The sequence below is a fragment of the Xiphophorus couchianus genome, chromosome 9, assembly GCF_001444195.1.
Source record: "Xiphophorus couchianus chromosome 9, X_couchianus-1.0, whole genome shotgun sequence".
NCBI lineage: Eukaryota > Metazoa > Chordata > Actinopteri > Cyprinodontiformes > Poeciliidae > Xiphophorus > Xiphophorus couchianus.
The window spans coordinates 25,708,736-25,733,605 of record NC_040236.1 but is presented as its reverse complement, the minus strand read 5'-3'; the positions used below and the strand labels follow the sequence as shown (position 1 = coordinate 25,733,605).

Below are 24,870 nucleotides of genomic sequence, written 5' to 3'. Positions count from 1 at the left end.
GCTGGTGTGAAATGATTTCCTGCTCCTGCTTTGTGAGCATGAATAATTTAACTCTCATCTTGCTTGGGCAGCTGCTTAACGGAGCCAGTTGGAGCTGATTGCTGAAACGTCAAAGCCACATATATATATATTTTCTTCTGTATTGAAAAATAATGAAAAATATTTAACATTCCTCCACTATAGTACAGCTGATCCTGAACTGTCAATCTGAAAGGGAAAGTTACGACATTCCAGATTCTGTTGAGAAGGAACTAAGAGCTGTGGCCTTTTCTTGAATTGTTTTCTGGCAATATTTTAAATGCCACACTGTATTCAAATACATAATACCTAATGCACTATAGCAGTAGTTGTTTTTTTTTTTACTGAAAATATGTTGTGTCATATAATATCTGACCTTTCATTTCAGACTCCCACTTTGGTTCTTGGGGATTTATTCAAGTTTTTATGTATTTATTCAATAATCTCCACTCCAGTCATTGTAAAACTACTAGCACCAGTTAGTTGGACCTCTGTTGAATTAGGTCAGTCCATTTAAGGGGTGTGATTTATTATACAATTATTATTTTTTGTTATATATTTTTAATTCTCATTATTTTTCAGAAACAGTTATTACTTTTACGTTAAATATTAAAGGGGTGTTTTTGTTGTGTTTGTTATTTTTAGGGTCAAAATATGCATAATGCTGTTGATCATGCTTGATTTATAAAAGCAATGAAAAGAGAAAAAACATCCAGTGGGGTAAATACTTTGTATAGGCACTTTGTTTCCACCTTTGCCTGTTTGTGTTTGTTTGTATTGAGTCTGTCCACGTCCCTTCAAACTCTGGAGATTGAATAGTGAGATTAGATATACCATTATGACACAGTGAAATGTATGATTAGGAGAGTGTTTCTGTTTGGAAACTGTAATATTTTGAACTGTTGCAGTAGCTTTGAATAGTTTGTTCTTGTTGGTTTTAACAATTTCTTCAGCATTGTATAATTATTAGAATCGGCTTTCTTGGCCATGTTTGTGCAACAAATAAGGAACTTGACTTTGGTTTGACACTCTCAGGGAGTGTAGGTGTTATGGATAAATAAATGAAGTTGATCAATATATGTACACTCATTACTTTACAGTATTTATGTAAAGGAAAAAAAAAGACAGATTAGTAAGACAGAGTATTCGAGCCAGGCTCAGTGATTTTTAAAACTTAACCTAAGTTTTAAGAGAATAAAGTTATACAACTAGAGAGTCATTATAATATGAGAACAAAGTCCTAATATTACCAGAATAAAGTCAAAATTACGCAAGGATAGTTATATTACTGAAATAAAGTTGTAATAATATGAGAATAAAGTCATGATTGTACAAAATAGTCCATACCATAAAAAATCAAAGTCATAACGTTACCAGAAAATATCCTGACTTTATTTTTGTAATAAGACTAATTCTTAGTCTGGCCCTGGAACTAGTTAAAATAGTCCAATATTTATTTCACAATGGTGTAGTTGACTGCTCAGGCTGTGAGGTGTTGGTTGTGCCCATCAGTTTGTGTCCAGGATGCTGAATAATGTCAGTGAAGACCAGCGGCTCCTGAAGAAGATTATGCTTTTTAAGTGAAATATATATATTTTTTAATGGGTTAAAAATGTGTTTGTGATTAGTGCAGAGGTGCAAGAGATGTTCACCTCTGCTTGCAGCTTCAAGTCCTGGTTTTCTTTCTTACGTTTTTCAGAAGCATGCAGGCTGAACCTGAGTGACACAAAGAGTTCAGGGGGTACAAAAGAAGTAGCCACAGCAGAATTCCTGTTCTACCTGCCACAGCAGCTGACTGACATAATCACACTATAGGTTATGGGGACCTAATTGGAATATGTTTCAAATCAGTAATTGCAGTACAGGAGATCATACTGTTACGTCTACTAAACCTGTTCTCGGTGGATTTCTGCAGGTCTTTGTTTCATTCGGTTCTTATTTTTTTCCTCTCCATCTTCCTCTTCCATGCCAAAGGTGTCCCAAATTTCTGCACTGCTGCAGAGGGAGAATCGAGTGAAGCAGAACAACTTAAAATGGCTTTATAAAAAGTACTCCCAGGCCTTTAATTACACCCTTATTGATTGTGATGTGGAAGTTCCCCACTTTCAATGACTACTGTTTCTTAAATGTGCATTAAACATGCCCTGCAGAGGATGTCACTGGAATGCTTCTCAGTGATTACAGTTTAGACGGCACAGACTGGAGGTAGTAGAAAAAAAATAGATAAAACATATAGTTCTATATAAAAAGTTCCAGTTCGGTTTATCTTTCCATTACTTAAACTAAAACAGTAGAGCCAATATAACATACACAGCAAGTAGAAAAAACTCTGAAGCATATCTATGTCTTCCATTTGGCCCATTGAATGAAAGTTCACTCCAGATGTCGGCAACAACCCAGTGAATCCACACATCTTAAGAAATCGATGTAAATTAGTGCAAAGAGCATCCAGAAAGTTTTCACAGTGCTTCATTTTGTCTACATTTTGTTAGTCTTATTCCAAGTTGTATTAAATTAATCCCATTCCCCAAAATCGCCACATAAATACCCTATTATAACAATGTGGGGAAAAAGTCTCTAAGTCTTATTTTTGAAGAACGATGGTGTTGACGGTGGTAGTTTGTCCAGTGATTGGTGGGTTGCCGGTTCAATCCCAGCTCTGTCTGTTTCAGTGGTTGTGTCCTTGAGCAAGATGCTTCACCTGCCTACCTGCTGGTGGTCAGAGGGCCGGGTGGTGCATGGCAGCCTTGCCTCTGTGGCTGTTGCTACAGTGTAGCAGCTTGACCCCATCAGTATGTGAATGTCTGAAATTCCTCCAAATAACTGATACTGTTGTTTTCCCCCTGAAAACTGTGATGTACTCTGCCTGTGTATCTGTGCAGACCACCTTACCAAAAGGTGGTTTGTATAAATTTCTGCCTCGAATATATGTTGTGCTTTGGATGAAAAGACTAGACATTTAAATTATTTCTGAGCCAACTGAATTCGTGGAAGGAGCTGGACGAAGGCCATGTTTCTGTCTGAACGTACCTCGTAGGCATGAGGCCACAGATCCTTTTTATTATGTCCTGATATAATAAATCCTACAATTTAAGTGGTCATTCTTTTTTAACTGTGAATCTATAAAAGGTCATTTGCTACTTTAGTTTTTTTTATCCTCGAAGCAGAAATAATAAGGAGCACTTAAAAAAAATTCTGCTTCTTCTTTTCATCACTTTGACTGCGTACAATTGGACGGGTCAAGTTCATCTACTTCTCACAGCACATAGATAAAATGGACCAGAAAACAGAGGCATAGACTGATAGCGAAAAGATGGTTAAAGCAGTGAAAGTACATTTTGAAATATGAGACTTTTGAGCTGAAGTCAAAAATCCAAACCTTTTTCTATATTCATAACAGACATACATTACTTCTGTCAAAGTATGTCCACAAGAAGTGCTCACTCTCAAGTGTGCAACTACTGCAGGAGCAAACTTTTCATTAAGAAAAATATTATTTATTCTGCACTGCAAGTCAACTTCAGTCTGCTTTTATTTTTACAGCTAAAATAAGAAAAATAAATGAATATTGGATTGCTAACGTATCCAGAAACAGCCTATTAGTGATAACAAAGAAGAATATTTGAATTTCTTTGAAACTCTCAGTAGCTAACCTCTAAGAAATAAATCAAAACTTTTGCATTTATAAATCAAATTCCATTTTACTCTGAAAAAAGTGTTGCTATCTGAGAAAACACAAAAGGTGCTCCTCAAAAATAAAATTGATATTTGGAATAAACTAAACAAAGGTTTCATCCATGGTATTTGGATCAACACTTTAGACACAATGTCTGTTTTAATTATTAGCTTTCAGATGCATGAGGTGAAATATATTTAGTTTGAGAAAGAGCTTCTAAAACATTCTGGAGGCTGTCGGATTGGAGGCAGAAAAAAAATCAAAGCAACTCAAAACGTTTAGCACTGAGATTAAAAACTTACTGTAAAGAAGATATTTGTTGTAATAAACAGTTTTATCTAAACCTTTCATAGCAGGAAAAATAACTACAACTTCTGCTGTTCCAGACTTGGCCAGGCATCTTTTATCTGCAGAAAATCTCCACCCTATAGTAAAGTAAACAGTTTTTGATTATTTCAAAGACTGAACCAATAAAGCTACTTTTCTTTCATGGAACAGAAAGATGGCCATGTTGAGATAAGCTAGATGAGACTTTGTAGCCAGTACAGTCTACAGCGAGCCTTTAACACTGTCATCTTTAGCTGACACAAACTCACAATAATAACAGTATATCCAGCTCCAAAACACACATCTCTCTCCTCCTTACACTGTTGCTTACGGTTGTGTTACTGACTCCTTGGTATGTTTTTCCATGTGAGTTGTCCTCATGCTGAAAACGTGACTTTGTGTAACGCGCTCACTGCGACGCAACAAGAGAGCAAATATATTGTTTGTTTTTTTATTTTTAAAGGAAAATTATAAAAATAGTCATGGATAAGTAACTAATCTGATTGTTGGTTTCGAAAAAGTAACAATTAGATTACGTTTTGTTAAACAAAAGTGGTCAAATTAGATTTAGTGTTAGCTTCAGTGTTTGAAGCTAACAAAGAAGATGCTATGAAAATCACTAGTTATATTTCTGTCCAGTTGTCATGCAAATTTTAAGCAAACTGTTAAAATGTCACAAAAAAATGCTAGTGAGGCATGTTTCAATCTAACTATTTTGAAGTAGACGTGTGTGGATCAACCATTTCATCTGATGAAGACGTTATGCATGGCTGTAATAAACTATATGTAGTGGTTGTAAACCAGCATGGACCACACTTTTCAGAAAAATGGAGAGTCATCCCCTCCAAGCTTGGAGGTTTGGACTGCTTTCAAAGTTATTTATAATTTTGCTGTTTCCATCTAACCTTTTCTAATGCAGCACTTCAAAGTGTTGACGGGAACACAGAGTCTTCTCAGAAGTCGCAGGCAAATTGTTGCCTTCTGGTGACCTTCTCTTTCAACAGGACTTCAGATCTTCAGCCAGCACCTACATTTTTTTGTTTGGATGTTTTTCACACCTTTCTCACCCAAACATATTCATCTCTGGACCCATCTCCTTCCTGCACAGCAGAGTGGCTGAATAGACCCATGTTTATACTTGGACTGTTTAAACAGAAAGTGAAAGTGTCACAGTTAGCCAGCAGGAAATTGTACCCACAGAGCCAGACCCGTAGAGACACACCGTTCTTTTCCTGATGTTTTGGGCATTGTTACAACCCCCCACAAAACCAGTAAGGGTCAGGTCTGGCACTGGGTGGAACACAAAAAGAAGGCCACCTAAACAGTTGGTGTCAGTACCAAAAATATAATTTAATTTGCAGTTCAAGTAAAATGTCACTCACAGTAGACAACAAGCACAAGGAAGCTTTAAACGTCAGGGTCTCCAAGGCCAAAACAACAAACATAACATTCCACTCTTAATTGTAAAATAGAAACACTTTCTAGAAGAGAACTGAAAAAGAAAGTACAATACCTGAACTCCCTGACTAACCAAAAACAGGAGAAAACAGTTAAACAAAATGGCAGAGAACCCCTACCAGCTTCCACTGTGAAGAGAAACGAAACTTAAGTTATACACTTGATGCTTCACAAGAATGCTCACAGCAAAACCATACAAAGTCTCCACAAACAATCAGCTCACTGACAAGATCACATCAGATCAAGGCCCAAGGAAAAAACGGATCTGACATCTCCGGTTGAAGCTCTTTATGGGGTGGCTGACGAGCTCCAACACATTGCACCTGTGGCAGCCAGTTAAAGCTGAAACACAAAGAAAGAGCTCTCTCATGAAGAGAGCCCCTAGAGGTCAGTGACCGTAACAGGCATGTTTGGTCCTTTTTTCATAAGGACAGACTGAATCAGAGGAAGTCAAAAAGTCTCCATAGTTTCCACCAGGTTTTTCTTACTGTGACACTGTTAAATTTGGATGTCATGAATAAATGAAACAAATGGATGGCTGGGCCAGCTATATGTTTTTTTATGAATACAGGTATGATACTATGTTTGATTTATTCTGCAAGAATCAGAGACACATTTTAGTGTCTTTAAATAACAAAATCTTCTCTGAAAGCTCTTACATACAGAAACGGCCCCATCTGTAAACTCATTCATCATGAAGGGGAATCGCTATTTGACAAATCTCTCTCACGCTCTCTGCTTCTGTATGTCTGCAGACTGAATACGCATAAGGGCCACATGTTCCATCCCCTCTCTTTAGCTGTAGTCATTTGTGGCCATTGTCAAAAGTGATAAATGGGTTATGTGGCTCAGATAAGAGAGAGCAGTGAATTTTTATAATGCATTAAACAGGAGCGAGAGGGCAAGCAGACGGGCGGACTGGGAGGGTCGGAGGAGCGGAGCTGGGGAAAGTGGGCTGTCATGCTGTGGTGCTGCAGGCAGGGGACCTCTGTCACACACAGTTTGAGCCCCCGCTTCACATCTTTACTGGCGGTTCGTCTGTATTTTCCCTCAGATATCCAGCCATCAGCCCCCTTGAGCTCACAGCCGTCCAGCATGGCAGCAGAGCTGGCAGTCACAGCTTCCACTGCATGCTAAGTCACGTGAATCTCCCAGCAGTGTATGCGTGTGTGGGCATGTAGTCGTGTGTGTGGATGTTTTCAGTGCTTCTCGTTTCTGAATAAAGCACAGTCACAGTAATTTTAGCAATTCTTTCCACAAAACTCATCTGGTCTTTGTGATGTTTGTGAATATGAGGTGAAGCAATAAATAATAAATTTCAGGTTATTGAATCTTAACTGCTTAAAAATATTTTTTTTTCACCAGTTTTTGAAGCCAAATAGAAATTTGAGCTAAAACAAAACAAATTTAATTCCACAAATCAAAACAAAAAGGTTAAAATTATTTTGTCTTAGAGATGCACCAATCCGATATTTACATCTGTATTGGCCGCAGACTTTGACCTGACTGAGACTATACGAGACAGTACTGAGGACGACTGTACTGTCTTTGAACAAACTGATTTGTCTGGGGAAGTTTGTTCAAAGTTAACGTACAACACAATCTTGAGTGTGAGAGTACAGTTGTAGAAAAATCTAACCCTGCTGGGGAAGATTTATCTGCGACAGACCTCATAGCCAAAGCTTTTGCTGAACTGACAGCACAAGCTTTGCCTTCATCGGTTCCATCTCTGGCTTTGCCAGAGAAGAGTTCTCTACAGGGCACATTTAAGAGTGCCTGTCAACTAGTCAACTACTCCCTGTACATTAATTCTGAACAGAGAGTTGGCTCAGACATCCCAGATGTAGGGAGGACGGAGGTTGCAGGACATGGACAAATGGACATAGGAAACAAGGAGGAGAAATTCTCCAACAAACTCCAAAACAGTTGGGTGAATGCCACTTTTCAAAGTGTCCTGAACCTGAGCATCATCACCAGGAGGTGTCTCGCTCAGAAAAAGGTTTTTCTAGAGGCTTCATCCATCCCATGCTGTGCGAGTCTTATCCACACAGCAATCCAAAAGCTAGGCAAACACTTTTCCCAAGAGATCTCCCCAGTTCTAATGGAGGGAGAAAAAACTGTCAACAGACATGGGAAAAGACTTTGACATGCAATATTTCCTGGAGTCTGTGTTGGTCTGACTGGACTCATTTGGTGGTGACACAGATAGAGTTGTACAATGCAAACTCTTGTGCAAAATGTGAAACTGATTTTCTTGAGCTCCTGAGCAACGGCCCCTTGGTTGTCCTTCCACTAGCAACAGCTCCCACCAATATAGCTTCCCTTTTTATCAGGTGTCTATGTTTGGGGAGCAGATGTTACTTTTCAGAGTGAGTGTATATATATATATATATATATATATACTGTATATATACACTCATTCTATCCGGACCATGTGTTCATGCTTTTCTTCAGCAGGGTCGGTCACTAAAGGTTTTAAAAAGTTCTTATAAGCCATGTATCATATTTGTTTGACTTAACATGTATAAACGTCTTTGATTTAGTTTGTCAAGTATAATCTTAATAAGCACTGAGTTGTGTGGTTGCAGTATGATAACGTATGCTAAAAAGATATTGAAGGGTATGAATATGTTTCCAAGACTTGTAGTCTCTTGTCACCTAGTTCCAGTTATTGCAAAAGTCAATAGAAGGGCATGATGATGGTAGGGAATAGAGAGGAAAGATAAAAGAAGGGAAAATGTCTGATGACTGAGTGGACTGCAGTGAGAGGCGGGCGACGAGGGACTGTGGGTGGTGAGTGAATGAGCAGCAGGCTGGAGACATTACAGACAGAGCAGAAAATTTGGCAGGTAAGTGCAGCCAGCAATTGTGTAAATGTAGAGCTGATGGCAGGAGAAGCCGAGAGTGAAGAAGAGTGAGGCATAGTGGCAAACGGAAACGTTTTCTTCTTCTTCTTCTCCTGAAGAGCAAGAAGACAGGGTTTACCACAGAACCTAAAGCTGCTGATTGAGACCGAAAACAGTGGCTGTGTCATTGTCGAGCAGACTGAATAAACAGAATACATGTTGTAATGTCTTTTTTGATCTGTTTTTATCCCAGAGCGAAAGAAGATTACTGTGACCATTGGAAACCAGATGTCCTACAAGAAGATTTACAACGTTGTTGGATACCTGAAAGGAAGAAAAAACCCAGGTTTGTAAGAAATGAACATTTATGTGAACAGAGCAAATCAACTGAACAATCTTAAAGCAGAACTCATTAAAACTCACTGAGTTTTAAGCTACACTGAACCATCAAAACACCCAGAGCATTGGACTTGGTTTATGACAGAATGTTTCCTTCACATTCTTATTGAAAGAATCTGATAAAAAAAAAAGATCCAGTTTGTAAATCAATGAAGTTTGACTTCGATAGTTTCATCAATTAATGGTCTGTAGACCTTTAAATGACAATGGTCTACAGACACTTTTAATTCTAGCCGTGGTTGGGCCATGTGTATGTCTGAGATCATCAAACCCATTTTCATAAAACCTCCTCCTTTGATTATCACTTTATGGCAGGTGTTGCCAAGGGTGACACCATCAGCTTTAAGTTTATGTAGACAAAAAAAACCCAGTCAGGTTTGAGTAGTTTTTTTATTATTATTATTATTTGTAAACTGCTTTTTGGATTTGCTTGTCTGAAAATAAAAATTGTTTGACTAATTCAACCATTTAAGTGTGGCAAAATATCAAAAACAGGGAGGAAATATATTTGTACTTGACAAATTCTTGTCACCACCATGTACATTTGCTGTTTCACACTGATTGTTGATATTAATGCTTTCTAGTCATTTCCTTGCGAAACAAAAAGCTTCAAATATTTCTTTTCCAATTTGAAGTCCATTGTTGCCTCTTACATACAGTGAGTTGAGCAGTTTTTGCTTTGAAAGCAATGTCACTTCTTCTAAAAATGGAACAGTGTATCAATTTCTCATGTTAGATTAAGCAAAATCTTAAACTTACGAAGGACCTTTACATTTGAGTGAGTGATGTAGCAGCTTATTATCAGCACGGTAGAAAAGGAAATTGTATTTTTTTGCCTTCAAAAGCTGTGATGGTAAGAAAAGAGGACAGTAATAAAGATGAAGCCAAACCTTGTCCACTGTGTGGAAGTAGGCTGCAGCTAGCTTTTAGCATAGCAACACAGCTAACATTTACAGGAAGTTTGAAAAAAATAGAAGCTCCTCCACTGGTGAAACACACACAACCTGGACATTTTTTCAATGTGTTTAGATTATAATGTTGAACTTGTAAAGCAGGATTTGAGTCCATAGTGGCTCACACTTCATTGATGCTCCAGGGAGTGAATTTCTGACTCGTTTTGTCTCTTTTTCTTTTATTGTCAGTAAATCAAAGGTTTTTTCATCTTGTCCTTGCCTCTCCTCAACAGCCTTGCTCCTTACACATCCTCCCCCTCCACTCCCACTGCTGTGGTGCAACCCTACCTGTCCTGCCCACTCACCAGTGGAAAATTACCTCGCTGATTTACAGTGTGATATTAAGCAGACATAATGGGCCACTAAAACACATAATGTGGGCCACAAATCTCCGCAAGTAGCAACACTTCAACTGGTTGTTGGCATTTGATCATATGCATGTTCTACACTCAAACATGAGCAAAATGAATATTCATGCATGCTCGCATCAGGCCTATCTGCCCAGCTTTATGTACTTTATGGCTGCACAAAGACAGGCAGCATCATAATAAATCTTAAAATACTCTTTGCTCCCACGCATGTGAATCCTGCAGTCAAAGCCTTGTACCTTTAAACAAAAGCTAATTTCTGCTGTAGTTGAGGAGAAAAAACATTGTTGATGAAGTTCTCCATTGGAATAGATATTTAAAATATAATGTTATAAAATAATCAGTGACTATTGCCTTAACACATCGCAGAGTGCTTTTTGGTTCATTGTGAACTGCTATGACAGTAATATTTTACATTATCCTCAGATGTAAAGTTTTCTTCAATCCTCTGATTTTACCCAGCATAACGTTCAGTCTAACCCTTCCCTGATTGGTTGTTTCTGACTAAGCTGTGTATTTGTACAGTTGGACCACAAAGATTTTATTCTATCACAACAGGGTGACAGTTTTAACTAACATGTAAAATAAAGAAACATTTTGTAAAAGTTCCCTACAGCAACTTCAAAAGAATTTCAAAAATGGTAAACGGACTAATTGTGTGTAGCGTGTGTGTAGTCATGTGGACTGCGCTTTACCCTTCATGTTCACATTCATACAAAATACAAAGACTTGTGAGCAATTTGGGATTTAGTGCCAAGTTTAGAACGAGGAAAAATGTGTGTTAAATTCAAACTTAAGCACCAAGTTATTTATTTATTTTTTTTTATTGTAAGTTAGATTTTATTTTATCTAATTTTCTGACCATCACTATAAGCTATTATTTTTCCGACACTCATACTTGAGAGTCAACAGATTTGCTTAGACCTCTTGCTGATGTTCTTTCTAATCTTCTACAAAATGGTAAATGTCTGAATGAGAAGATTAACCAAAAAAATTACCAAAGTATGAAAAATATGAATACTTCAATCGGCACAAATTGCCTCAAAAGCTTTATCTTTAGGACAGAACTGGTTAGAAAGAAAATCTTTTCTGCTGAATGCATTAAATCACAGCTGATCCTTTTTAACATTCAGCAGTTTGCTTCAGCCAAAGAGCAACAAAAAACATGGTTTCCTCTAATGTTACTCATTCACTAGCGATTTCGGGATGAAGCGTGTCATCTTCTACTGTGTAAAATACACACACAAAACCCCTTAAAATAAAAGAAGTCTGTTGAACTTTAGCATATGACTGATTTGAAGAAGTTCACACTAGTTAGTGTTTGAGGGATTTAGCCTGGAAGCTGCACTACGCTGTAGTGCCAGGATTTCAGTTAAACAAGCAGACAGTCGGCAGTGTGGTGTGCTGCACTGATCAGGTTTCCACTCCAGGAGCATTTTCTAGGAACCAGCATGGCCTCGCCGTCTTCCTGCATTTCCACTTCATTTACCAGGCCTTCAATAACACAGGATTACAAAAAAAATTTTTTTTGGTACTTGTCTATGTTTTTTCAATTGAATTAGGACTATTTTGCACCTCTGAATCCAAAAATGACATCTGTTTTTCCTCAATCAGGTCAGGTTTTTATTCTAATTTGATTTAGAGAAATATGATCTTCTGACTAAATTGAAGACATTTTTGTGACATTATCAGTTCATTTCTGTTAATATTTCTCATCCAAAAAAGGTTTTAGGAGGAAAAAAAATGTTTTCTAACAGAGTGTATTAAGTGTTTTTTGTGCATTTATAACATCAAAAAATGGAAGAAACACAAGATAATGGCTTAGCTGTCCACTGCAGTGACCACTATGCATGAAAGGGCTAATATATTCATATTTCTTTTTCATATTTAGTCCAAATTACAACCACACGCATCCATTTATTTTATATGAGCTTTTTGCCAGAGCATCATGTTTGGCATAATTGTGGAGTGGATGGAAAATTATAGGTGGTTTTTGGTTTATACCAAGCTCCACACCTGAGACTGAGCCTTCCCCATCGCTGCCCCACCCTGGAACTCACTGTTCCAGCTGGAGATCCACACAGAGACAACAGCAGATTTTTTTTTTTTTTCAATAGAGCATTGACAGAAGAACACCAGCAGTTTTTGAGAAATGTAGTTTCTCTTGAGGACTCTCAGGAAATGGAGTCTGTGCTGGGCCTTCTTCACCAGTTTGATTTTCTGTCATTGTACTCCTGCAATGTGTCTTTGTGTACTTAGAAAAGTGCCATACAAATAAAATGTATTATTATTATTATTGACAGCCTGCTGTACCCAGTTATCTATTATGAGATTTCTTCCTTCCTCCTTCATCTGGCTGTTTCCTCATGGGCTGCATCACATCACCATTACCATAGAATCCTTCCTACATGATCCAAGATAACATCTTTGTAGTCCAATCCCAAACATTTGAACAAATGAAAGATTCAGACTGGTTGCGGCTGCCATGAAAGTCAATCTATCGACAAATCTTGGAGCAGTTTCCGGGTTTTCTCACTTTAGTGGAGAGGATGGAAGAGAGGAGCAGCGACAGCTGCTGTTGGGGAAATAAAACTGGTGTTCTGGCCATAAACTGGTGATCATTTCACAGGATTTACTCTGTGAAACTGAATTATAGGCACTTCAAAGGCAGAGAAAGTTTGTAACATTCACAGATATTAAATAAATTAAACCTGTGGGACGTGTCCCAAAGGAGCACCGCCACACACACACAAACACACCCAGCAGCAATAGTCCATAATTTCTTAAGAATCTTAATAATCCAATGCTTGATGTTTTTATTTTTGCTCCTGGACATAAACCTTTTACGCCCCAAATTATTAGTTTCACTTCCTCTCTCTGTCAGCTGTAATCAGGCATCAGTGTCTTAAAAAAAGTTAATAGTCAACAGAAAATGTGAGCCGGGGATGAGATTCATTTCTATATATGTGAATTACACTGGTCAACAGCCAAGAAATTGTCGGGTTTTCAACTGTTTTAGGGTAATGTTGATGTGCTGAATCCAAAATTCACATTGGTTTTGGTCAATCAGGTCAACTTTCTGAACTATGGAGCAACATGAGCATCAAAATGCATGACTTGTGTCAATTCTGGATCGGTTTCCTGAGAATCTGGATCAATGATGATGAGCAGGAGGAGAGACTCCATCAGGACAGGAAAGAGATGGAGATGTAATGTTCAATTTACATGTACTTACCCTTAGTGTTTATTGTTCAATTTATAGAAATCTAAGTTTGTAACATATAATTAAGTGGACACTAGTGCATCATACAGGACACTATCAACTGCTGACCATCCACTGCATGTGCAAGAAAATTTCTGTTAAATCCAAAATGGCAGACAGACAAAAAAGCAACTCAGGAATATCCAGTCCCTCCTTCTACTGTAGAGCAGGTTAAAAAAAATTACAACTGATCATGCAAATATGTATATTTTTTTTTCTTTTTTTGCAACTTTTCCCCCCACCATTTTATGCCTTAAAAAATCAAAATCACTTTGGAAAAAAAATTCTAACATAAAAGATCATAAGTCATGCATGAAAGATTTAGTAAGGAATGTGACCACAGGGACATTTGAACATGAAGACAGTTTTGATGGATAAAGCAACTTGTGTGGTTGACATTATGCTGTTAACACAGCTGAGAAAACGTGATAACTGCAACTTATCTAACCAGAGGGGCATGGATGCTGCATGCTTCATGAGTCAGCAAATGTTCCATCATAATAACTCATGATGACTAAAACTGACACAAAGCAATCTATTGGTGTGTTTTAAACAGCTTTCTGTTGTAATCTTAAAAGTCTTAAATCTTCTTTTAGTGCGTGACAATAAACCTGTTTCCTGCGTCGCATCTCCTTCATTCTATTTTCTTCCTAGCTGAGGTCAGACAGCTAAGCTTTTTATAGTTACATCAGGAATATTTAGCATTTACTTGCCATAATAACAATATTTATATTGCACTTTCTCCACATTAAGACGATCAAATTATGGAATGCCAAAACCAGCAATAGAACAGAATTGCAGTATAAATTCATTGCGTTTTACATATTTACTGAAATCAACTCCACATTTATTATCAACAGAGAAAAATAAAGCCAGGAAGCCTGATGGTGTTTAAATATTGAACAGATGGTGGCTCTGCTGTGGAGAGGTTGCCTTGTCCCCCTGTCATTTTCCCAACATTATCATTGTGTGCTTTTCTGAATGCAGATATTTAACCCAGCAGTGATGTTCACAACAGGTGTGCATCATTAAGTTGTTCAAACAGTAAGTGACCTTGCGGTGCGAAGTGTGAGCTCATCAGTGTCTGTGTCTGGAGGCAGCGCTGCTGTCGCAGATGAGTCGAAATTTAACGTTTTTATTTTGCTGAATTATTATTTTTGAAAAAAAATCTGCGGCCTGGCTTAGCAGGTGGCGGCTTCCATTTCAGCCGAGAGGGGCAGCGGCTACTTCTGAATATACCGTTTGTCCTTTTAAATGGATGAAACCTTGTCACGAGGTTCATAAGAAGAGATGGCACTTTTAGTCAGAAGGAATTAGAGCAACATGGGGCAGAGAGAATATGAAAGAACATTAGGTACTTTGCCTAATGTGTTCTTATCAAAGAAGGTTATTATACATGTATCATCTAAATATGAAATTATATTGCAGAAAACATTGTTATTACCAGTGCCAGGAATATAAAGAAGAAGAGCACACCAGCAAAATGGATAACATAATATCATCCCACACTCATCCTCCCTTCTGCATATTGGCCTCCGTGTTTCCACAGTAGTACCAGCTGGGTTGAAAATATGAAAAATACCATTTTAAACTAAGTGGCACACCTGCAAGAATAATGATTTTTCTTCTGTTTCTACCTTATTGTGTTTTCTCTTAGAATTGGTGTTTATTATTTTGTCCTGATAATATTCAAGTGGCCTCTAATACGGCTGAGAGGTCATCAAAATGAGCTTAAGAGCTATTGAAAAAAATTGGCCCTGTTAATAATAAAACAATTAAATTTCATCCAACTTCACACCCCACAGCATCCACATAACCAAAATCTATAAATGGAATATTTTAAGCATAAATATTGAACCATTGAACCTTTTCTTTGGCCTGGCCAGTTGGAGGACTTATCAGCTGGATTTCTCAGGACAAATTTCATCATGACCAATCAGCAAACAGATCAAGGAGTTATGAACAATCAATCAAGTTTATCTGTATAGCACATTTCAGCAGTAAGGCAGGTTAAAGAAAACTATTTATTACTAAGGATGAGTCTCTGCAATTTCACCAAAGCAATTTATTTATTTCATTTTTTTCTGTTTTCAGATCGCCACGTTCTGGTTGGCAGTCGTCATGACAGCGACCAGGGAGGTGGAACTTCGGCCATTATGACTCAACTCATCGCAGCACTAACAGAGCAGACCAAACAGGGATGGGTGCCGGACCGTACCACTGTGTTCTGCTCATGGGGAGGCACAGCCCTGGGGAACATTGGGTCCTACGAGTGGGGAAAGGTCAGAGATACGAGGAACGTTTACTTTCTGTAATGCCAGCTTTGTGCTTAAAGAGAGACTTACAAATGAAGAGTAGATAGAGAGAAATTGAACTCAACTTTAGTGGAGAGAATCAGCTTTAACTTAGGTAGAAGGTCATTGTGGAGTGATGATAGGGTGACAAATATGCCAACAGTTCCGAATGGTAGACAATGTAGGAATCCATTTTTATTCACAAACTGACCAAAACTAATTTCTAATCACTTCTTGTGCTGAAGACAGTTATTGTTATTCGATTTTCTGTTCAAAGCTTGCTTAATGTTTTGGTGAATATGTGCTGTGATATTCTGTTATGTCGTTGCTTTGCCATTTTGAGTCTTCCTCATGTTAGAGACTGGATCCAGAACAACTGAATTTAGAGCTGCTAGAATTCATCGGCTCCTTTCTTTGCCTCTCTTCTCCATCTCTGCCTTCTGCGTCCTTCTCTCTTTTCCTAGATTACTTTGCACAGACGTCCACTTTGTGGTCATAAAAGACCTCCTACTATGATTAATTTGTCTAGCTAGAGGTTAGCCAAAACACATGACTGAGTTGTTTGGTTAAGGTGGTGGGCTGGTCTGAGTCTGGACAGTGACCTTCCCGGTTTTTTATTTATCTCCCTCCTCCTCCACCAGAGGGATGAGGTTACTCTGTTTTATGAAACTGTATGCTGCATTTATGGTTCTGTAAATCAGGCTTTTCCCTTGTTTTCTTGCTGAATTAGGTAATTAATTTTGAAGTTCATTTTTCAGTATTCCAGTCTCACTTTGTCATAGTTTGTTCATCAATCTGATTTGAATCCCATTTTATTATGCAATAACTATATTCTCTTTGTCATTTCATTTGCAGCTGGATTGCATCTTAGTCATTAAAGAAAGATTTTTTTTCACAGAATAATTCAGCTGTAAAGTTTGGTTATTTTGTTAATAATTGTCAGACTTGATTGGAAATCAGTGTGTCAGTTATAACTACTTGTGTGAGTTTCTTCTGCTAGTAATCTGAATTCATTCTTTAATGAGAGACTGGAGTTGGTGCTCTGATTAAGCTAAATGATTTTAATGTTCTTAATAATCTATTCAATAATAAATTATTGAGTAAATTATTAATGACATAAGCCAAACATTGATGCATCTTCTGATGCCCAACTATTATGATGTCACTGTGTGAGGTTGGTACGGCATTTTTTGTTTCCATAACTTTGATTCCCAACTCCTTTTTCTCGGTTCTTCCTGCAGGATAACAGTGTTGTCCTTCAGAGCAGTGCTGTGGCCTACGTGAGTCTGAACTCTCCAGTTCAAGGGACTGAGACACTTCAAGCTACAGCATCTCCAACTCTGCTGCAACTGACCTCCGATATACAAAGGGTAAGTTCTTATGCAACTTAATAATACACACAACTGAACAATACATTCTCCAACAGGCCTTCTGTGTCTTTGCACGTACTGCAAAGACACAAAGTTTTTTTCTCAGTGTGACATTAAATCAGACCAAACCTTTCAGTTTAGAATTACTCCAACTCTGTGTACTGAATGCCAAAGTGACAACATTTTTATTTTCCATCCATTGTCAAACCCAGTGGGATGCTGGTGCTTCTGTTCAACAGTCAACAGGCGAGAAGCGGGATCACCCTAGTGAGATCGCCGGTCCATCGCAGACATTTTTATTTTATTTCTTCAAATTAAATCATTTACAGACATTTCCAAAGTATCTGGTACAGTTACCTTTCAAAGTGCATAAATTGGGTCAAAATATTTTGAATAACCTTCCAGAAGCTTCTCACAACAGTTTGCTGGAGTTTTTGCTCATTCCACTTGACAAAGATGAATGTAACCAAGTCATGTTTTTTTTCCCACACATATTTTTCTGCTGTGCACACACATTTTCTTTGGGCTAGAGGTCAAGGATTTGTGGTAACCACTTCAAAACATTAACTTTGTTGTTCCCAAAACAATGTTAAAACTTAGTAGTTGAGGCAAGATTGTTTGTGATCCGTCTTTATTTTACCGGCTGATAACTTGCGATCTTGCTAGAAAATTCATGCTTCATCTTATTTCCTTTTGATTCATTGTAGTTTGTAAAGTGCACCAGTTCCCTCCAGTAGTGAAATGTCTTCTCATCATCATCATACTGCCTTATGCTTCACATTTTGGATGCTATCCTGAGGTTTCTCCAAATGTAACATTGGTGATGTTAGCCAAACACTTCAACTATAGTTTCATCTGATCAAATGACTTGTCTGTGGAAGATAGATTTTTGCATAGATTTGTGTATGAGAAAGCTGTAATCTGGATTATTATGCTGCTTTTGGAATGTCTTCTTTCTTTCTGAATGGCATTTTTCCCTTCATTGGTACAGGACTCATCTCATAGCAGGGCATTCTCATGATGTTCATAGTTGCATACAATTGCTTGACTTGATGGACATCTTCAGATATATGGAAATTGTACCCAAGTATGACCCAGATTTGTGGAGGTCCTTTATATTCCTCCTGATATCTTTCCTATGATATGTCACAAGGATGTAGTCTGTTTGAGGTGTTGCCTTGAAAAAGATAAACAAGTACACCTATATTATATATTTAGCCTCCATTTATACTCCAACCCATGGTACAAGACCTAATGGCTCGCTGTCAGCTGTCACCTATTTTTATCCACACTAATGGGTGAAACAGCAAAGTGTAACACACCACTGGAAGGCTTGTTGTCATATGGTTGACAGAGGACATTAATAAGGTGATTGTAATAATAAATAAATAATTATTTTTTCCAGATTATTTGTCATGCCATACTTTCACAACATTATGACAGTTCTAACAAATACTGTATGTAATATACAGTATATATATATATATATATATATATATATATAAATATATATTTTTTTTTTATATAAAGTTGCATACTGCAGCTTTAATTTCACTTAGGAGAGGGCGGGTCATGAGGGATGTGGCAACAGCTATATCTAATTTAAATACAAGTTAAGGTTAAAACTGTTTGGACTGGTTAGATTCCAGACAGAAGGCTGTTTATTATTACCATTAAATAAAGATTGTTTGAATTTCTGTCAGTAATAAATATATTGTTTTTGTTGTGCAATTGTAAAAAGAGCAAAAGACAAAGAGAAATCCCTATAGACTCAAAGATGGGGAAGTTATGTCCAGTCACTGCATGTTGGCATTTTGGATCATTCCGTTCTAACTGCCAGCTTAACATTCATTTGTATGGCAAGCCCCAATAAACATCAGAATTAAACATCCCTGTACAATATACAAGGGACGGCATTATGCTAATTAGCTGCTAATGTACAAAATAACCCACAAAACCACTAGCATTTTCATTAGCTTAGAGATAGTTTGCCAAAACCGACATATAAAACATATATCTGAATAGTTTAACATTCATTATCAACTCACCACACTGGGAATTACTGTAGTTGGAAAGTTAACTTGGCTTGCTTGCTTCAGTCAGTGGTGACTTAAAACCACTTCTGGTTTGCCATCAAGTCACTTTGACTTCATGTAAAACAAAGTGTAGAGCCCCCTACTGGAATAGAAAGAGTGAGTCCAACTAAGAGCTTCTCCCCGGCTCTGATTGGTTGATTCTGACTGGGGAGCGGTGTATTTCTGCAGATGGCAGTAGGACCACAGAGAGGAGCTTGATTTTTTTATTTTTATTTTTTCCAGATTATCTGTCTTATGCCTTACTGTCACAACATAGAGACTGTTTTAACACATACGGTCACTATGACCATGAACAAACATATTTTTTATTAAAAATGTATACTGCTGCTTTAAACTGTCCCTCTATTGAAACCTGGGATTGTTTTGCCAATCTGCTCTGGCAGAGATGTTCCCTAACTTCTGCAGTCTCTTTTTACAATGGAAACTTTTGCCTGATAATGCCTCATTAACGCTCTCAGTCCTTTTCTCCCTCTATTGCCGCTTTCAACTCTTTTTTTAGTTCATGTTTCTTTAGCATTACCTCCCTCTCTCCCCACCTGCCTTGTTCTAATATCACTCCATAATCTCTTCCTTCATCACCAGCAGGCACTGCATCCCCACACCTTTAGATTTACATCATTAAAATCTCCCAATCATATCTCTCACTTCTTTTCTTTTTTTTTGGTTCCACAGAACACTAACGATATTGGTTTCAGAGAATATATTCTCTTGCCCTGGATCTAGAAAGATACATGATTTAAAAAGCGGACAGCTGCATTTCAGTGTGCCTTTACTCCTCTGCTGTAGCTTGAAGTAATTACTAAAAAGGCCTGGGCTGCTTTATTCTGCTATAATGAAGTGAGAAACGTCCTGATTTTTAAAGTAACGTCTCCACAGGAAAATAAATACAAAAATCAGCTAAGGTTGCACAATATTCTGCTGCGCTTTAATGAACTGAATGCAACAACACTTTCTGAATCCCCAAAGGAAAGTGCCATTCTTGTAGTTTACTCAATTAAGGGAAAATAAATTAATAAACTCAAGCACACTATTGGGATCTAGCTTTTGACTGTCTTTCTCGTCATTAAAGCCCGTCTTCTTTAGCCCACCATACTTCACGGCCACTAAAGATCAAAGGGGAAGTGGTGGAGGAGGTGGAGGATTACAAATACCTGGGAGTTGTAATCGGCAACAGACTGGACTGGGCATCTAACACTGACGCTGTGTGCAGGAAGGAGATGAGCAGACTCTATTTTTTAAGGAAGCTGACATCCTTCAATGTGTGCAGCAAGATGTTGGAGACCTTTTATCACAGTGTTGTTGCCGGTGCCATCTTCTTTGCTGCTGTGTGTTGGGGAAGCAGCATCAGAGCCAGCGACTCTAATAGACTGGACAAAATCATCAGGAAAGCTGGCTCTGTACTGGGACTAAGGCTGGAGTCCCTGGAAACTGTGTTGGAGTGAGAATGTGTTGGGTGGAGAGGAGGACACTGAAGAAGGTTCTGTCTATTATGGACAATAAACTCATCTAAATTTGTTGTTTTCTTTTCAGAGAAGTCTTTCAAATTGGGCTGGGCTTGGCCAGCCCAATTTAGGCTCTCTCATCCATCCTGCTTGTGGACATTGGTAAATTTTAACAAAAAGATTGAATAAACCTGGAAGAAACAAAAGCATTCATTAGGTCAAAGTAATTGGACAAGTTAAAAAAATGAAATGAAAATGTTAATTTCCTATACCTTGTTAAAAAACCCTTTGCTGACAATGACTACAACCAGAACCCACGTTCACCACTAGATGTTGGGTTTTCTCCTTTCCATTGTTTTGTAGCAAACTAAATTAAAGGATCATTTCAAAACTTTGATAATATATACAAAAGCAAACCTCTGAAGAATTGTACAAGTATAAAAATTATACAGACATTAATAAATTACATCACGGAGACAGAAACACTTAATGTTCATGTAACATTTAGGATACCAGATATCCTGTTTATTTGTGGGCATTTCTGTCCAAAGTTTAGTCTTCAGCAAGTCAAATTCTCAGTCAGGTTCAGATGAGGTAATGGACTTGATCATTTGCGAATGTTCCACTTCTTTGCTGTAATAAGTTCTTGGGTTGCGTTGACTGTGTTTTGGCTTATTGTGCATCTGGACAATGAAATGCTGTCCTATCAGTTTGGCTGCATCTAGCTGGATCTGAGCACACCGTACGTCTCTTAAGACCTCAGAATATATTCGACTTCTGTCCTCTGCCACATCACCAATAAACGGTAATGTCCCAGTGTCACTGACAGCCATGTTTATCTACAAACATGGCTGCCAGCTATAACAATGGATTTATCTGGGAGAGAACACTAAGTTGCTGAGTCAAGAAAAGTACAGAGACTCTGCACATATTACTGTCCCTGGACGGTTAAGATTCCATAGTCGAGCGTACCAATTGCTTATATTTCTCATGACAAATTCATTCATTTCCCACAATCTAAATAGATACCAGCAAGTTTGCTGAGCTAGTTGGATTCTTAGCTCCATGTCTTGTGGCAGCCTTATCAGCTCGGTGTCACATACAAAACAGTTCAATGTGAACACTGTTTCCTGCTGAACAGTTTACTGTGCAACACAGAGTACAAAAGCTGTAAAAATTTTGTAAAAATTTAGCTTTGTGTGGTTGTGCACAGCAGATGTCCACTTCAGGTACATGCAGTTTTCCACAGACTGAAGTATGCCCAAGTACATGGGGACCTTCAGAATCTTTGTAGAGGAAAAATACAGGATTAGGAACGAAGTTCTGGAATCAAGCATGTCATCTTTGGAAAGAAGTAAAAAAAAAAAGATAAAGTTCTGTCTGGTTTTCAGAAGCGTTTTTGCTGCCATTAATTTGAGTTAGATGGTTTGAAGGACAGGAAGCGGGCATCATTGCTTTGAAATGTTCTACATGCTGAAATCCTGACATGCTGAAGTTGTGAATGGTGTTATGAAGCTGATGTGACAAATGGAGGAATGTTTTGGCTTCACACTCTTACTGTGTTTTAACACCAAATAGTCCAATAGACTTGGTTCAATTAGGAATCAATGTTGCAACATTTGGTACATTTTCAGCTGTTGCGGTTCACTTTCATGCTGTACTGTGGTAAATGATCCAAACCCTTTGAAAACCTTTTCTCCCCCTCGCCTGTGGTGGCGCTGCACCAAGAACCAACAAAGAAAACAACAGAAAAAATCCTTCCAACTTCCTTCTTTATAAACAAAAATGGAGTCACGTCAAGTTTAAGCGATTGTGGGATTTTTCTTTTGTCTTTGCGCTATTGTACACTTTCTGCTTTTGGAGCGGTGTCCAGTCTGCTTGGCATTCACATATGCATTCAGACTGTGCTAGAATTCATTGTAATCAAACTGAGACTAAGGGTTTTAGGCAGACCACAGTTCACTTTTTTGGTCCATGTCATGCAAACAAACCGGACCTTCTAGTCAAATGAGCTGGAGTTTGAATAAAGTAGATGAAACAGGGCTGGTGTGAATGCACCCCTAGCTACAATTTACTAACTTCTTCTAGTTTCCAGGTTGAGTTGTTATATCTTCTATCAAACAGTCCAAGAAAAAAGTATTATTGCTGGTCTTGTGCTGTTTGGCCCATTACTCTGAGATCTCCCCAGATAGATCTCCCACCTCCCAATATGTAGAAATGGTTTTAAACATCATCAATCCTTTGTCCACAATGGCTTTAATACTTGCTACTTATCTTACTTAGAGCTTGTCTTCCAAACCCAGATGCTAATGTACTGATAGCTTTGAAATGGGTGCTTAGGAACCAATTATAATAAAAAATACTTACTCTTTTTGTTGGGAATGTACATGGAAGAGGATGGACATTAAGTTTGTAAATGGACAGGGAAGGGAAACAAGAGAAAGCAGGTCAGAAAGAAAGCAAGAAAGGAGGCGAGGTGACTATGAAACAAATGGATGGAAGTTTGTGCTTTAATTAGGTATTCTTATTCACATTTATGTGTGCCTGGTCTCCAGCTGGTATGTGGGTGGCATGTAGCAGGTAGTTCAAACTAATGGTTGCCAGTGGAGTCGACTGTACAGTGGAAGAACGCACTATTTATTAATACTTCATGTGCTCTTACTTCCCTTTTATCTCTTAAAAATGCTCCTGGGTTCAATTGTTTTTCTCATTGGTTAGTGCAGTTAAAACCAGGTATTATTTTATCTCTGCTTGGAGTTGATAACAGTTGGTTGTGTTCCGGAAATGTTCCACTCTGGAACCTGGTTTCAAAGAGTGCCAATGTAAGAGACTCTGGTCACTAGAGATGTATAAACGAGAACCTGGATCACAACAATATGTCACGACCTCAGCGAACCAGTGTTGTATAAAGTACTGAAATCTCAGAGTCAAGTAAAAGTATAAGTACCTCTCCAAAATATGACTTTGGTAAAAGTCCAAGTCACTGACTGAAATGTTACTTGAGTTAAAGTCTTAAAGTATCTGAAACTTCTTGTACTTAAGTATGGAAAGTACTGTAAAAATGGATGTACTCAAGTAATGTAATGAAAAGTACAAGTAAAAAGTAAAACAAAGCAAATGCAGTTTGAATGACATTTTTTATATTTTGGTAAACTTGTCAAATACACTTAAAATAATGTACACAACCAAGTGCAGGCAAAATTAAACCTGCTAATAGATATACCTGCAGGCATCATTTAGTTAAGAAAATTAGGTGCTTTACCTATAGCACAAGTTTAACTTAACCTGCTTTACAACTGAACCAGCTTCTTAGTAAACCCTCCAGGACAGAAAATACAAAGTTTTTGTAAGCCTTAAGTTTTCCCTTCAAGTAAGGTCAGTGCTGAAAATGAGAAAAATAAATAGTACAGAAAATGCGGCCAACATGAAGAAAAGATCTGTTACGATTACTCTACTTCACAAATCAGTGAATCAGTCAATGCTACAGTCAGTAGGTGGTGCACACAACTGGTCATTATGCAAAAGAAAAAAAGAATTGGGAGGGAAATGCAGCTTATTGGCATCTGTAAACCTGGTTTTGAACTTGCATGCCTTTCCTATATTCGTTAAATTTAGTCTAAATTGCTATCGCTATGGCTTCTGTCCCCCTTGAACAGAGGAGTCTAGGTAGCCTACTACAGTCAACATTAGGCCTAAGCTAAATACACCACGTGTGGAACTGAAACAATGGCAAACAAAGTTCATTTATGGTCAACGTTTCACAATACAGTAGTGTCTAGTGACCAAGCTATAGTTACTGAAACAGGAGGATTATAACCATTTCATAAGACGTTACCTCGATGTGTTTCTTCAAGTTGGACGGGGAGTTTTTGGAAGATAGAATTTCCACATCTTCGGGCAGGAATAACATAAACTGCATGCGGTACGATGAATCTTTAACACCCACGAAAGAGTGTATTGTGTTTAAATAAGGCCATGGGCTCTCATCACCAGCTGGTGGTTCCCTTGGAGCCGTGTCCGACATAGTTGCAGTCGTTGTGGTCTCCGTCTCCTCCTCCATGTGGCTGCTGCTGATTGCGAGACTTTTTTTGTGTTTAATGGGAGAAGCGAAACAGGTGTATCCTATTGGAGGTGATGAACAAGCCCAGGCAAGTAGGCTACGGACTTTGTTCGGTAGCCTGCTTGCTACTTGCTAATCAGTAGGTGGGGTCAAAACACTTGCGTTTCTCTCTCTCGCTTTTTTGTAATGAGTAACTAAACCACACATTGAAAATGTATCGGAGTAAAAGTACGCAATTAAGTTTGGAAATATAGCAAAGTAAAAGTGAAAGTTATCAAAAATTTTCATACTCCAGGAAAGT

At 38.0% G+C, this 24,870-nt stretch overlaps 1 protein-coding gene across 4 annotated transcripts in view; it reads left to right on the top strand.

Annotated features, from left to right (window-relative positions):
- Positions 1 to 24,870, top strand: part of naaladl2 (N-acetylated alpha-linked acidic dipeptidase like 2) — a 385,596-nt gene that overhangs the window by 251,251 nt on the left and 109,475 nt on the right. For 3 of the 4 annotated variants that reach the window (XM_028028168.1, XM_028028167.1, XM_028028166.1), the window contains 3 exons: positions 8,579 to 8,671; positions 15,402 to 15,589; positions 16,843 to 16,971. In XM_028028168.1, the coding sequence (XP_027883969.1) occupies positions 8,579 to 8,671; positions 15,402 to 15,589; positions 16,843 to 16,971 (410 nt within the window). Of the gene's footprint in view, positions 1 to 8,578; positions 8,672 to 15,401; positions 15,590 to 16,842; positions 16,972 to 17,183; positions 18,228 to 24,870 lie in introns of those variants that run through there. The other variant, XM_028028169.1, reaches the window with a different exon arrangement.